Raw genomic sequence first — 17,480 nt, forward strand, 5'->3', positions numbered from 1 at the left:
ATATATATATATATATATATATATATATATATATATATATATATATATATATATGGGTCATTCTCACAACAACAGTCATTTTCATGTCCCCAGTATATTTTATGTTTGTTTTACAGCTTACGAAAAAAAAATTCAGGGAAAGTGTCCTTCAGAATGCAAGCTAACAAAAGAATAAAAATAATATTATCAATTTTTTTTAATATTTATTTTAGGTAATTAAAATATACCAATATGTCATTCCCTCACTTGTCCCCACTGCTGATTTAAAAAAAGAAAAAAAATTGTTTCTGAAATAAAATTTTTTTTTCTTTCAAATTCCTGTTTTTTATTTCAGAATACTGAAATATAGAATTCAGAAAATCAATTTTAAATTTAATTTCTGATAAAAATATTAACACAGCACTATTTTAAACTTTGTCCCCAATGTTTCGCGTCATTCCCTCACAACAATGTTGTTATCACCTGTAATCTTCTTAGAATAAAAATATTTTAATAAAAACTTCAGAAGTTAACAACTGGCATCATAGAACAAAATTGCAGTATGTTTCCATTTTCAACTTAAAGAAGCTTTGCTGTGGAATAAATTTGAATGAATCAAATCAGGTAAAATTTTTTACATTTGTCATTCCCTCATGTCATTTTTTAGAGTAAAATATAATACAACTTCATCGAGAAAGTGGATAATTATATGTTGCTTTCTTGTATGAATATAATTGTATGTGATTGACTTCAGAAATTAATTAGGCCTGACTGTTATTTTTAAATTTTATTGAGTTCGTCATTCCCTCACTAGTGTATAAAGTGAGGGAATGACACTGAAGTGAGGGAATGATTCAAAATGAGTATATTATTAAATTTTTTTTTGTTCTATCATGCCAGCCAATTTTATTTCCCAAACCTGTAAAAACTATTAAATATATAACACTAAATTATAATGAATATTAGATATACTTAGTATGTTATCGTTTTCAAACTTTAGGTAGATGTAACTTAGATAAAAACATGTATTAAAATAAAATATCATTCCCTCACTATTAGTGTCATTCCCTCACTTTTTAAATAGTGAAATTAATTAATTTGTTTATTAATTAATTTGAAAAATAAATTAAAAAATTAATAAATTAATTTATTAAATTAATAAACTTATTTATTAAATTAATTAACTTATTTATTAAATTAATTAACTAATTATTAATTATTATAAATTAATTAATTATGAATTAATTATTTAAAAAATTAATTGATTTAAATATTAAGTATAATTTATAGGATATATACTTTCTTTATAATGCCATTACATATTTCTATTAATATAAAAAGTTTCAGAGCTTTTTATTCACTTTACTTTTTTGGGATTTTATGAACTGAAAAATGACAGTTTTCGTGAGAATGACCCATATATATATATATATATATATATATATATATATATATATATATATATATATATATATATATATATATATTTATTATTTTTTTTTCTTCGAATTTTTCACTATCTTTCTTAAAATAGTAAAAGTATATTTATATTTATATTATTACAGTAAAGTTATATTTTCCGCATGATTTGTTTTTGGTATATCGAAAGTACTTTTTAGGTAGTTCAAGTGAAAGATTTCAGTGTTTTAGTTTTTAAGTAAGCCAGATCACTAACTTACTCTCAATATATTTTAATGATTTATCCAGTTCCAAGTGTCTCAATATTTTCCTGCTCCATTTTCCGCATGAAGATAAACTGTCAGTAAATTTCTTATTTTTTTGTTGTATTTCCAAATTTTCATTTATTATTATAGAAATAAAGGTACCAGAATCACGGATATTTAAAACGATACTACAAAAAAACAGTACATTGAAAGATAATTAATTCAAGCGCATGGGTACCCAAATTGAAGTAGACATAACCCAGTAGTCCTTTTCAAAATATCAAGTCTATCCTTTTCCAATTTTCTTGAGAAAACCAGATCGGTAAATTACTTCCCTGGGGGGTTTTGCTGATTCAGTATTTATTCGAATGTTAACATTTACCTGATTTTCATATAAAGAGGAATTCTCTGTTAACTCACCTTCCAGCCGGGTTCCACTTGAATGACCCAAGTGCAATCAAGAGGTACTTTCCAAGTAAGGGAGTAGTTCAAGATGGATTTGCTCACGTCCGAAGGGCTTATTAGCCCGCCAGCTCCTCCTCGTTCGTAGGTGCACTCTGCAAAAAGAAGAAAAACAAACCTATTTGTGCCATCCATTGAAAAGATAGGGGGAATGAAGAACAGAAGCATCCGCCGTACAGTCCCGATAGTGTTCCCTTCTTTCTCTTTTCAGAATTTCTGATCGCTGTTTTCTCCGGAGATTTGCATATCTCTTTAGGAGTCTATCGATTGACGTGCTTTTCTGAGTGTCTAATTAGCTTTCATTCTCGGCGACCGTGTTCGGGGTCCGAAAAGCCTTTTAGATGAAATATTAGCCCCTTCACGTAATGAGCTTTAACACAAAAGTGGATTATTACGGAGATTTTTTTTGTCTTGAAGAGGTAGACTAAAGAAAATTTTATAATGCTCTTCGTTCGCTAATGAAAGCACTTTGTATTTTGGAAATATGCGTGTCTGACAGGTTTAAACCTCAATACTCCTTTTCTCTCTTCTCGATTGAAATTAGAAAATAAAGTGTCCCCATTAATAACAGACTCGAATATACTGATAGGAAAACATGGCATTGGATATAGTTTTTAGGATATAAAGCAAGGCAATTCATTAATGTCTAAAAAATATTTGTCAGCTAATTTTTTTTAAATTCGTAAATTAAGTTCAGAGACCAAAGGGCAGAAAGAGTATTTTATAATCGTCAAAATATGATTGCACACTTAAGATATTCTAAATTAAAAAAAGAGAGTTAGATTTATTTTTATTATGTTATTGAATAAAACATCAAATTTATTATACTCTAGTACTCTCTATTCCTTTGACCACTGAATTTAACTTACCAATTCAGATAAGTCGGTTAACAAATACTTTTTAGATAATAATAAATTCTCTCACTTCATATCTTAAAATAATATCTACTGTCAACCTTTCCTATTAATATATTCGAGTCTATTATTAATGGGAACATTTTATGTTTTAATTTCTCTCCAGGAAAAATAAAGAAGTATTTTATCCGGTGATAAACGACAGACTCAATTCTGAACTCTGAACTTTTAATGTTCAACTACGTAGCCTTGTAATTCTAAACACAATCCAGGAAACACGGGAACTCTTGGATCTACTATTAGGAGAAATTTGTCTTCAATGAGGACTATTTGATGGAACTATTCCGAAATTGTGTTGCATTGAGAAGAAAATCACAAAAACCTCCCATGGTTAACACGGGGGATACTAACCCATGAGGAGTCCACCACTGAGGATATTTTAACGTCAGTACTGTGGTCGGTGCGAGCCGGAAGCAAAGTTCGTATCAAACAGCCACCCCTGGGATTCCAATTTGGGGCACCTCATTGGGAGGCGAGCACTCTATCCCCTTAGGGACCACGGCTTGGACTAGAGTATAATAAAATTGATGTTATATTTTGTTGGCGTAATAAAAAGTAATTAATATAATCTTGAATCGTGGTGGCTCAGGGGATAGAGCATTCACCTCTAAATGAGTTAATCCAGTTTCGAATCTTAACAGTGGCTGGTTGATACGAAATCTGTTTCCGGCTCGCACCAACCATAGTGCTGACGTAAATATATCCTCAGTGGTATACGGATCATAAGTTAGAGTCTCCTTACCACTAGGCTAAGCTTGGGAAATTTTCGTGGTTTTACTCACCAAGTAACGCAAACGTAGGTAAGTTCCATTAAAAAGTTCTTAAGAAATTCTAGTTTGTCTCAATGCTTCATCTAGAAATTCTCTTGTCTTTTGATTTAGGTTCAAAATTACAAGACTACGTAGTTGAACATTGATAGTTGAAAATTCAGAATTGAGTCGGTCGTTCAACGCTGAATAAAATACTTCTTTACTTTTCCTCGAGAGAAATTAAAACACAAAGTGTTCCCATAAATAATAGACTCAAATATATTAACAGGAAAGGATGACAATAGATATTATTTTAAGATATGAAGTGAGAGAATTTATTATTGTCTAAAAAGTATTTGTCAACCAATTTATCTGAATTGGTTAGCTGCTTGGCTGCTTGGTTCAGTGTTCAAAATGAATAAAGAGTACTAGAGTATAATAAATTTGATGCTTTATTCGATAAAATAATAAAAATAATTAATGTAGCTTTCTTTTTTAATTTAGAATGTCTTAAGCGTGCAGCATATTTTCAAAACAATTGAGCCGAATTTGCTTGATGATTTTTTTAAGGTATATGCCCATTTGTTGTCGAAAAAATATGTTGATCACTAAAGAGCAGAAACCTCACGTTGTCGTAGAATAAAACTCATGTATCTAAAAGTAGTTGAAAGAGTTATGACGTGTGAGTTTGTGTTGAACTTAGAGATAAAATTTATCGAAAAGTAACAAACAAAATGTACTCTTCAGAATTAACATTGACGCACAGTTAGAAAAATAAAAAAACGGACCACCTTGAATAACTTTCGATCTGAAGATTGGATCTTCACATTCTAGGAATCAATGTATATGGTTCATGGAGGTGACTTCAACTATCCAAATTAATTTTTTCTATGTAATTAATTAGATAATTAAAATAGGCTAGTTGATATAATAAATAATTTTAAAAAGTCAGATATCTAAAATTCGTTTTTCCCCACGAACTATTCAACCGATTTTGCTCAAATTTTGTACTTTGCCATTTAAAATTGTATTCCTTAAAATGATGAAAAATCATTGAATGTTCCAAACAGCGTTCTGAATCATCGAAACATTGTTCTTTTTGGATCGGTGTGAGTAAACGCGGCACCCAATTCCAAAGCAAATAGCGCATGCTCAAATTTTTACGAAAAAATTGCCTTCTGATACTACCTTCATATCCCTAATAATACCGTCATATACCCCTAATACAATACTACCATAATATTACCATTAATACTATCATCATAATACTATCCATAATACTACCATACTTCAACCATTTATACTATCATCATAATACTATCCATAATACCCATAATACTCCTTGATACTACCTTTATAAAATACTACCTTCTGATATCTTTAAGGTGTCAGCTATCTCAAAAAACTTCACTTTACGTACTTTCGAAACTAGTTTATAAATTGTTTTGATATTTTCCGGAACAACAGTTGATTTTGGACGACCAGAGCGTTCATCATCATACTTGTCTTTATGGCCGAGTTTAAATTCAGCATACCATTTAATGACATTTGGTAGTTAAAAAAGTTCTGCAACGCATGCGAAAATTTCAACTTTTATGAATTTTCACTTTGTGTTGTTGTTTTTTGGTGTTCTTAGTTAAAATTTTCATCAATTAGCTCTAAATGACTTTGGATAAAACTGAACTTCGGGTTTTGATTCGTTATTGCTATAAATGAGATCCTTTAGCAATGATGTTGCTTTTTTAACAACCTATGGAAGGAACTTTTTTTTAACAACTTAATAGTTGATTTTCTTGGTGCAGAGTCTCCATAATACTAATCACGCCACTGATTTGCTTCAACAGTATTTTCCCTTTTAAAAAACAATGCTTAATAAAACAAGAAATTCTTTTTTATCTATTGTTTTAAAAATTACAAAACTAGAGAGACTAAAACCACTTGTAACCTTTAAACTAATTATCAGAATGTCATGAAATTTTGATAATTATTGTTTCAAAATTGCAACCATCCAGAAATCATGTGGTTCTGCTAGCAGTGGTGCCATTCATGCGTCAGACTGGATACTTACTGAGTGGTGTGTTACGTAAAAGTAGTGTGGAATATCCATATAATTTGAGACATAATTAGGTTTTAAAAACTGTGATGACTATGCTTGGTACTTTTATTCAATAATTTAAGCTATTATGTGCCAAAAAGAAACAATCAATCTTTTAATTATGCGTTAGTTTTCTTGATAAAAACTTGATTTTAACTTTTTCATAAAATTCATCAGATTGATGCAAACAACAAACAGGTGTGAGTTAAAAGGCTTCCCAATTTCGACAAATAATACACTAAAATAGTTTAAAAAATAAAAATAATTAATTTTATTGAGAAAAAAACCCAAATATGCTGCATATTATGCACAAATATTTTGTGCATATACATTGATTAGATATGTTCGATTGATTAGATATGATTAGATACAAATACTTTCCAGATGAGATGAAACAAGCTTGATAACATTTAATGTCAAACCGCAATTCTTTGTCTCAATTCAAACGAAATTTATATAGAGATAGAAAAAAATATTAATTTGAAAAAAAATATTTGTAAAAATAATTAAATACTCAGGAATGATTAACAAAGTACAAACTATTTTTACTAAGTTATTCCATAAACGACAGTTTTTATATTTTCTAAGATGTAAATTACTTATTAATTTATTTTTATAAGTCAATATATGCATTTATAAGGCAGCATATATATTATATATCAGCGTCAATATACACATTTATATGGAATTTATTAATGTTGTGGAATGTTCATTTGTTAAATTTCAAAATACAGATAAAAGTATTTGTTACTCACCTTCAGCCTGAGGTCTTTCAACTGAAAATATAGAAAAAATCATATTAGTAGGCATTAATATGACATATAATAATGTATATTAATACATATAGTGTGTATATTAATTACATATAACATAAATAACGGTATTAAAAATCAAACTTTTGCTTAAACCACCTTTGAGAAATGTCCTTATATATTTAAGGGGTATCTATTTATTTTGTAAATCTTGTTACATTCATAAATTAATAAGAAAAATATAACGTATAATTTATTATTAAAAGCAGAGTGTTTGCAATTTCAATATTTCTGTTTCATTCTTGAGGATTCAACTAAGACCTTTGCACTTTAAAGCTAAAATCTTGGAAATTTGTATCAAAGAGCGTTAATGTTAATAACCATAAAAAAATAAATCAGTAAAATGGACGAAAAAAAAAGCCATTTGCTAGACGCATTAATGTTTCACACCTAAGTGTGCTATAATTACCTTTTAATACAGATTAATTTCAGTGGCGGTCACAGCGAAGGCAGACCTTAGTACTTTTGGTCTTCATTAACGAGGAGGCCCTAATGCGTTTTTGATGAAATTTCACCATTATTGGAAGGTCTTTGGATTATCGTTTACATTAGCCAAAAGACTAGGTCATTTAGAACATTCCTTTAGTTTCCTCTAAACAAAATCAAATAAATAGAGTTTATAGTTAATTACCTTACTTTATAATGCTTTCAGATAACGTAACTTGCACCAAAAATTATTTTTACTCACGTCGAAAAACAAAGTTTCGATTATATTGCAACGGGGAAAAATAATTTAAAAAAATGACCATCGGCTTTTATATTTTCTGATTTATTTTCTAAAAAAATTGGACATTAATTCCTGAAAATTAATTCAGCACATGTATTAAGTATAATCAATGGGTAGTTTTCAGCACTTGAAGAGCATATGTATTAAGTATAATCAATCAGTAGTTTTCAGCACTTGAAATTTTTGATTTAAAAAAGTATGAAACAATGGTGAAAAATTAAGAAATTCCTTTTTCACAAAATCTAGCTATATCGCGTAAGGGTCACTTTAGATAGAACTGAGTTATATATATTTCCATCGACTAAAATTAAAAAATAGGGTTATCTATATAGCGTAAAATATAGGTTCATTTACCTATATTAGGTCTTCTTAAAAAGACCTAATATAGGTAAATTAATTATAGAGCCGTTTTGAATTCTTAAGGATTTCGATTTTAACAGGTACGGAAAATGTATGAGAGAAAACGACTTGCAGGATCTAAATATTTTATTTTAAGCAATTAATGAAATTTAAGAAATGAATGCATTTTTATGTCTAGTTATGTCTAAACTAGTATTTTTATGTCTAGTTTAGTCTAGCTATGTAAAGTTTTATTCACTTTAAGTGGAATTCTGACATATATACTTCAGTCGACTAAAATTAAAAAAATGGAACCTCTGTTTAAGAGGACTTAATATAGGTAAATTAACCATAGAGTCGTTTTTAATTCTTGTAGATTTGAATTTTAATATGCTCGAAATGACTCATAGGATCTAAATAAAACTTTCTTTAAAAATTCATGAATTTTTAGAATACATTTTTATAAATACAACTCAGTAGGGTCATATTAAATCGATAAGATTAGATCAGTTAGGTAAGTTAGTTATAGTTATAGATTATGAAAGTTAGGATTATCTTAAACAGAATGGAGACTTTAACCGAGTAATGTTTGAAAATATGATTTTCTTTTTGAAGAATTCAATGTAGTTAACGTGATAATAGAGTCCTTTTTAGTTCTCGAAGACTTGAATTTTAAAAGGTACGGAAAATGTATTAGAGAAAATGACTTGCATGATTTAAATAAAAATTTCCTTAACAATGGAAGAATTCATAGAAATAAATACATATTTTAAAAAAAATAACTCAGTAGCACAATCGAATAATGTTTGAAAGTTCAAGGACATAGGCCGGGATAGCCATGGTTGGTAGGGCGTTGTACCCCAGTCCAAGAGGTCGTGAGCTCTATCCCCGCTGACCCAAAACTCCCCGTGTAGTTAATGGTAACTGGTGCATATTGAATCTGTCGGATCACAAAGTTCTCCAGTTTCCATAATAAATCAATATCTCTGGGGGTACTGAATTGGAGATTAGTCGTTTTCTGGTTCAGGTCAAAATTACGGTATGCGTATGAATGAATGGATATATGAATGGGTCCGCTCTTTAAAATGTGTGTGGCTGAAGTCGTATTCTTGGCCATAGATAGCACCTCTTCAAACAGGAAACGCGCCCTCTGCCTCACATTTTCTTGGTTACAACAATCAGGCTTGCTGATAAAATTGGCAAATGTCATTACAAACAACAATAAGTTGAAGGACTTCATATAGGTAATTTGACTATAGAGTCATTTTTAGTTCAGGAAGATATGAATTTCAACAAGGATGGAAAATGTATTTGAGAAAACGAGTTGCATGATCTAAATAATTTTTTTTTTATCAATTAATGAATTCATAGAAATAAATACACTTTTATAAAAACTAACTCTGTAAAATTATCTTAAAGGATCTAAAACGATAAAGGGTTACCTTAAATGGATAAGAGCTATAAACATTTCGAGCGAATAATGTTTGAAAAAATAATTTTCTTTATGGAGAATATAATACAATTAGTGTAAATTATAGAGTCGTTTTCAGTTCTTGAAGATTTAAAAGTTAACAGATACGGAAAATATATGAGAAAAAGCGAATTACATGATCTAATTGAAAAATTCCAGAATAATTAATTAACTTAGTATTCGTTCGAATAGAATCGAATTCATTTTGATAAAAGCAATGCTTTTAACTAAATTTAGGGTAATCTAAAGAAGATTAGGGCTATATATACTCTCAGCTCTATATCTTTCTAAACCTCTAACAGATCTAAAGAAAATATGCTGGATAATTAAAAAAATTAATTTATAGAAATGCATATATTTTTGTCAAATCAGGCTTTGCACAGCTAGATTCATTGTAAATAAAGATAGACTAAATACATTTTAGCCAATCAATGCAAAAATATAGAACTTACACTGAGTTTCTAATTATGATACCTTTGTTGACGAAAGTTTATAAATATAATTTAAATTCTATTTGTTAATAGAGATGTCCAGTTTAGAGGCTAACTATAAGATTCACTTATTATATCACTATATCAGAGTAATATAGTGGTATAATAAGTGAATTAATTTCCATAATTTTGTGGTTGTGAAGAGCTACTAGTTGTTTGTAATATTTCTATTGGCCGATTTGTATTCCCATCCCAATAGAAGCATCTTCCTATTGGTCCACCTGTAACTGACAGATGATTGATGAATTGCCAGTAGACAGGTAAAGGAAGAGACATCAACTTAGACAACTCTAACAAAAGAGGAATATTTGTTAACCAATATCAGCGTGCAAATTAAAGTTAAAAGCCAAAATTAGCAAAAATGGTAATTATTTTTTTATTTTAAAAACTTATCAGTTATATTTTAGAATAAATATGTAAAAAAATAGTTTAATGACTATACCAATGCTTTTTAATCTTAAACTACGATGTAGAAGACAATTTCTCGCAACTACAACTTCATTAATTTAATTACAAGGCGATGTCACGTTGGGGTTTGGGCGCTTACTTTAAGCATTCTTTAGATTTGTTTCATGCAAAGCGCGAAATGTATCTCTTCTTCACCTGCATATTGTGCTTCTTTATTTTCAAATATAAATATATTTATTGCTTGTATTATTTAAAAAAAAATTTTAGGCGCATATTTTAGTACTGACTTCGATTGAATCAACAAAATTCTTGTCACAAATAAATGCTTGAAGGAAACATTGAGACTAATATCTGCAAAATACTTAACAAATATGTTTAACTGTTTAAATTTTTTATGTGTTATAGATAGCATAAGAGAAATCTATATTGCAGTACTGTTTTTTCCTGTTAGTCAAATGTATCAAAATCGTATTTCGAATGATTATTTGGATGAAAAATTAAGATAAATATTTGTAATATCCTTAACCTAAACATTTCCATATTTCTAATGTATGTTAGTGATGATACGGAAAAAAAGTTCCATATTTTAACACTACCATTTATTGCCCAACCAATTTCATAAAATTTTTATTACGAATTTTAAATGAGAAGAAAATTTGGATATATATTTTTACTATTCTTACCATACGTTTTTCATTATCTATATTTCATGTATGTTTTAAAAATAATAAAAAAAGTTCTATATTTCAGTACTGATTTTTAATTTTGTTTAAAAACCTTGTACAAAAACCTTGTCATGAAGTAGTACTTGGAAGAAAAATAATGACTATTATTCGTAATGTACTTATCCTACACGTTTCATTAACTTTTTTATGAGTATATTTTTGAAAATAATAAAAAAGTTCAATATTTCAGTACTGAAATTACTGAAATTAAATGTTCGGCTAAATGTATAAAATTCTTGTCACAAATGATTACTTGAATGGGAAATTGTGACTAATTTTTGTAGTATCTTTATATCATACGTCTTATTGTTTTTTTCATTTGAATGCTATTGTAAATAAATCAGAAATTCTACAATTCAATATTTTCACTTAATGTTTGCCCAAATATTTAAAACTCTTGATGCTCTAAAAAAAATTGAGTATTTGTGATTATAATGGAATTTTGTAGGAATTGAAATGTGGAATATGTGAGAAAAATCGTGTTCCATACTTGTAATATCATTATCTTGTGCGTTTCTTTACTTGTTTTAAGTATATGTCATTAAATATAGTATGAAATATTATTTCAGAATTATTTATTTAGTCATCTAATGTTCAGCCAACTGTATAAAGACGAAAGCCAATATAAATGTATTTTATCTCAACCAATGAACCGATTACTTGCATGAAAAAATGAGAATAATCGAGACTATTTCACAAGTGTCACTATCTGCTATTTGAGGTAATAAGAATTAAAATTGTTTCTTAATGTGTCGTTCTGCACTATTTCTTCAGTGAGAAATTCTCTAACAGTGTAAATTGTGAATTTCTATAAATATAAATTTTTATTTTTATTTTCATCATCATCTTCATCAATGGCTTGACAGCCCATGGTGGACCTTGATCTTCTCAAGAAGTTTTTTCCAGACTAACCTTTTTCCCGCCAGCGTTTTCCAGTTCTTAGTTTTTGAGACCAAAAATTCTTTTTCTAGGCTCTCTAACCATCTCAAATTCAGCCTGCCTCTTTTTCGTGTACCAACTGATTTGCCATTGAAAACTCTTTTTGTGGTACGGTCTTTATCCATTCTTATAACGTGACCTGCCCATTTTATTCTTTGTCGTTTAATGAAGTTAATAATGTCAGGTTAATTATATGAGTGATAAAGCTCTAGATTTGATTTTCTAAGCGACACGCCATTTTTTTCAAAATTCCTCCAAAAATACTTCTCAGGACCTTTCTCTCAAAGGTACCCAACATAGCCTCATCCGTACAAAATATGTTCCAGGTTTCACAAGCATATGTTAAAATTTCTTAAAAGAGAAATTTTCATTCTGCACAGTTTCTTTAGTGAGAAATTCTCTAACATTGCAAATTTTTATATTAATTTTTATATCGATCGTTGAACAGCCGACCTAGTTTTGGGCTTACGACTACTAATATTCAAATCCGTAGCCTTGTAATTTTGAACCAATCCAGAAGACAAGGAAACTCCTGAATCAGTACCTCCAGAGGTATGATTTGTTATGAGAACATAGAGAACTCTGCAACTCAACAGATTTACCGTGCATCAGTTACCATTTACTACAAGGGGAGTCTTCGGCCGGGAGGATCGAACCCATGAACTATTGAACGTGTTGTACCAATTGTAAATTGCTAATTTTTATAAATAAATTTTTTTTAAATTTTAGAATTATTTATATAGTCATCTAATGTTCGGCTAAATGTATAAAGATCAAAGCCAATGTAAACTATCTTATTTCGAATGATTATTTACATGAAAAATTAAGAATAATCGAGACAATTTCAGAAGTTTCATTATCTGCTCTTTGAGATAATAAGAATTATATTTGTTATTAATATGTTATCCTGCACTGTGAGAAATTCTCTAACATAGACATTTTAAGTAACCTAAGGAACACCCATCAGTAACTGTTTAAACGGGCCCTTACTACTAAACTCTACATTTTAACCAATGCATTGCACTGCCGGTATTTTAATAACCGTCTGTTATCGCGAAAGTGAATAACACGTCAATTAGTGCGCCGCAGAGCATTCAAATATTTAGCTCAATGCTTAATAAAAGGCGACGTTTCCCATCCGTTCGATGGATATGCAGTTGGAAACAGTACCTCCCCCCTCTAACCTTCTTGGGAACGTTTATGAGAAAGGGACTTCCAAAAGGGTGTTGCATGAATTTAATCTCAGCGCCTGGCTTTTCTACTGCTTTTGTCTGTAACTCAAATCACTTCTGGGAAAAGAAATTGAAAAGCGTGTTGAGTTTCTTAATTGTTTGTTAAGTGAATGAAGAAGAGTTGCAAGAGAAAATAATGAATGGTTGTTTAAGTGGGGGAAGGTTGTTTTTTTTTGTATTTACTAAACTAAAGTGAAAAGGAGTTAATTTGTAGAGAGTAGTTTTGAGATTATAAATTTAAAATTTATTTCTATCATTTGAGGAGGAATTCAGGGGGAGTGTCACACATTTCATAAGTTTACTCTTTTAAAAAATATGCTGATCGTAAACCTATACTCTACTTTCAGTTTTCTATACAGTACTTTCAGTTCTTTCAGTTTTTGTTTGTTAAATAAATGAAAAAGAGTAGGGGATACAATGTATGAAATTAGGAATGGTTTTTAAGTAAATAAATAGGAGATGGTAACTAGTATGGAAAAATATAAATGTTTTAATAGTTATAATAGTTTTTAAGTGTGCCGTAAAAAATTTGGTGTTTAGTAGCCACTATTTTTAATGTTGGGGTAAATTAAATACATTTTTGTGTAGAGAACTTCAGTAATCATGCAAAAAATGTTATAAAATTGTCAAAATAACAAATGTTTAAAAGAATTAGTACGTATGTATTCCGAAAAACTCATTTTTAAACAAAATGTTTTTGCAATGGAGCCCTTAATTTGATTCTGATACGCATTAAAATATGCTTTTTATTTTATTTTTTTATTATTATTTTTATTTTCTTTGCCACCGCCGTTGAACAGCCGATCCAATTTTGAGCTTACGACTACCAATTCTCAACTCCATAGCCTTTTATTTTTGAACCAAATTCAGAAGACAAGGTAACTCCTGGATCAAGCATTGGAGAAATTTGCCTTCGTGGAGGATTTATAAAATATATGTCAGCAAATAAACAAACTGAATATAAATGAATGAATGAATAAATAAATAAATAAATAAATAAATAAATAAAGGGAACTAAAACAGTGAAAAAGTAAATAAAAAATGTCATTACAAGCACTGTAAAACATTTTAGTTTACCTCACCCCCAAAAACGATGCTTTTCGTGTGTAATTTAACCATAGATCAAATTTTTTTACAGTGTAAATAAAGAGGAGACAGGAATACAGTATGTCAAACTATGAATGACTTTTGACTAAAGAAAGAGTGGACGGTAATATAGCATGGAAAATTATGAATGGTTTTTGAGTAAATAAAGAGGAGATGAGAACATAGTATGTGAAATTATAAATGATTGTGTAATGACTGAAAAGAAATTGGAAATAAAATACGCTAAGAACTTTTTAATATTCACGACATAATTTATCAAACACGAGCGAATTTTACCTGAAATCAAAGTAATCACCTTCCTTTCATCAAAATAACCATCCATTTGTTATTGACTATGTATTTGAAATTACTGTTTGTCAATAACAAAATAAGTTTAAATCCTACATCTTAATAGGTGATAAAAAAAACCAAATTACCAATTTTTTTTGCAAAATTTTCTCTATAAATGCAAAAACCGTTACATTTCTAAATCCTTTGAAAAATAATCTCAATCCTTCAGGATTTTAAAATGTATTAAGATAATGTACTGAAAATTTTTTATAAGCAAAACTGGTTCACATTATCTTTAGATGCTTTTTTTAGAGGTCATAATTCTTCTTAATGATCGTACTTAAAATAATGGACTTGTTTGTAAGGAAATTGTTATTCAGATGGTTCAAAAATCTTCTTTCTAATTATTTTGTTGGAATTAGATAACAAATCAGGGAAAATAATGTATGTGAAATTGTTTTAGAAACGCAAAAATATTAAAAAAAATCCTTCTGTTCCAAAATAACTATTTTAATGAATTGCACACGTATAAATTTACACCGAGGGATTTTCTTTTTTGCAACTTTTTTCATTGGTTAGTAATTGGAGATTGTCTATTGCGGAAAATCATGCTTGAGATAAATCTCTGAAGTATTAAAAAAATAAAATATATTTTGTATTTAATGTGTTATAAAAATAATTAAAATAAAGGATTATATCAATATAGAATCTAAATGTTTACGATCATTAGTTTTAATGTTATACATTTAAAATTCAAGTACAGTAAGCAAAATAAGAAATGAACTTTCTGAATAACTTTTGATCTAAGCATCGGATCTTCACGTTCTAGGACAAAGGGGTGACCTCAAATATGTTGATTAATTGAAAAATTCGTATTTCTAAAATTCAATTTCTCAGGAATTACTCGACTGATTCTGATCAAATTTCGCATTTTATTAGTAGCAAATTTTGAAAATGCTACAAAATACTGTAAACGTCACAATACAAAATGTTTTCGACTATTATTCAATAAAACAATACAAAGTGATAAATATTTACAAAAAGTTCTATTTTGCATGAAATTTATCTTTAAATAATCGGAAGCAGATATCGTATCAACCAGCCACTGCCAAGATTCGAAACTGAATTAACTCATTTAGAGGTTAACTCATTTAGAGGTGGATTCAGAATTCGTATCGACGGGCCATCATTAGGAGGCAAATACCCCGCTGCTTATTTTGAAATAAATATTTTATTTTATTTCATAACCGTCTTTGAACAGTACACCCGATTTTGAGTTTACAACTATCAGTGTTCATCACCGTAGCCTTGTAACTTTGAACCCAATCTAGAGAACAAGGGAACTTCTGAATCAAGCATTGGATCACAAGCACATCACAGTCCGTTTATAGGGAGGACCCATTCATGCATCCATTTATTCATCCACATATCGTAATTTTGACCTGAACCAGAGAACAATCAATCTAAAATTCAGTACCCCCAGAGGTATTCATTTGTTATAGGAACTAGGAGGACTTTGTGACCTCGACAGATTTAACGTGCTTCAGTGACCATTTAATAAATGTATTTCTTTGTATCGCAGTTCTCACACTACATTCGATTTAATTGGGACTAAAGCCCAAGTCCTTGAAGCATGACTTTGCGATCGTAAACACTAGATTGCCTAAGCAATAATTAAGTACTTTATATTAATTGCAGTTATTAAGAATAATTACGGCACCTTAAAAAAGAATTAACATTAACGTATTGCAAATCTAATAAGTTAGTTATATGATTATAGATAGTTATTAGTTTTACTATTTATTAGTATTAAATCTTCAGAAGACGGCGCTAAATTCATGTTAACTTGTAAAACTATTAAGTGTTAGAAAATATTGAAAGCAATAAAATATGATATACTTTGAAAAAAAAGCTATCATTCTTGATATAAAACGTATTGATTTAAAAATATATAATATATTCTTCGTATTGATTTAAAAATGCATTTCGATACAAATAGGATTATAATACTTTACTAAAGTAAGCTATTCTATATGAAAAAGTTAATCTAAAGAACACATTCATTGAGAACATTACAATCAATTTCATGTTATTAAGGCTTAACAAAAAATAATCTTCAACGAGCACTAAGTTTTCCTTCAGTTAGAGTAAATCGAAAGGTGATTACAGTTGAAAGATGTTGCTTAACGTATTTAGGGATGGGTAGTTTTGAAACAAAATTTTGCAAGTTTCGATTAAAGAATAAGTGCAAGAATGTCAGTAATTCAATTACCGTAAAAGTGAAACTTTAAAGCTCCTAATGAACTGAAAAAGATGATTGTTGCAAAGCGTTTCAGCCCAATTTCTTAACGTTCGAAAAGTTATAATGTGAAACGATGGAATTAAGTGAAAGGAATGTTGATAAGATCATAATGATGGAAAAAATTTAATTGGAGGCAAAGAGCTTAGTGTCGCAAAATTTTATTTCCATTGACAATAATAATTTTTTTTTTTGAGGAGAGAGATGCTGATCATTAAATAAAATGAAGTTCGGAAAGAGTTCTTTTCGTCAAAAAAGTCAGTTTCGTTAAATATTTATGAACACTAGTAAGAAAGAAAAGTTCTTTAATCCGATTAAAGCAATTACTACTAAATAAATTCGATTGCTTTCAAAAGAAATAAACAGTAGTAAATTTTCATTAACAGAATCTGAATAATATATTTTATCTAGCGTTAGTTCAGTACTTAATAATTTTTGTGAGCATTTCTGACTAATGAATTTGCAACAAGTTGCAGATGTTATTGTCAAATATGCAAAAAAGCCGTATTTATTTATGAAAAAAATAATAATAATAAAATTGAGTATTCTGGAAGTACGTCGTTTAGATATTCTTTTTCTACATCCTTTTCTATATTCTTTTCTTCTATATCCTTTTCTCCTATATTCTATATTCTTCTATGTTCTACATTCTTCCATATTCTATATTCTTCTGTATTCTATATTTTTATATATTTTTATATACTTTTGATATTATTTTATCTTAGTAATTGCACCATGAACAACATTTAAGGATTTTAATCTTGCGTTAACTGGGTCTTAGTAGCAACGCATTTTTT

General features: G+C 28.9%; 1 protein-coding gene across 2 annotated transcripts in view; it reads right to left on the reverse strand.

Annotated features, from left to right (window-relative positions):
* Window positions 1–17,480, reverse strand: part of LOC107456457 (neuropilin and tolloid-like protein 1) — a 324,895-nt gene that overhangs the window by 28,236 nt on the left and 279,179 nt on the right. For both annotated transcript variants that reach the window (XM_043042842.3, XM_071180165.2), the window contains exons 7-8: window positions 6,619–6,639; window positions 2,064–2,200 (exon numbers count right to left, since the gene is read on the reverse strand). In XM_043042842.3, the coding sequence (XP_042898776.2) occupies window positions 2,064–2,200; window positions 6,619–6,639 (158 nt within the window). The remainder of the gene's footprint in view (window positions 1–2,063; window positions 2,201–6,618; window positions 6,640–17,480) is intronic.

Source organism: Parasteatoda tepidariorum, chromosome 1, assembly GCF_982258835.1.
Source record: "Parasteatoda tepidariorum strain Cologne lab strain chromosome 1, Ptep-v5.0, whole genome shotgun sequence".
Taxonomy (NCBI): domain Eukaryota; kingdom Metazoa; phylum Arthropoda; class Arachnida; order Araneae; family Theridiidae; genus Parasteatoda; species Parasteatoda tepidariorum.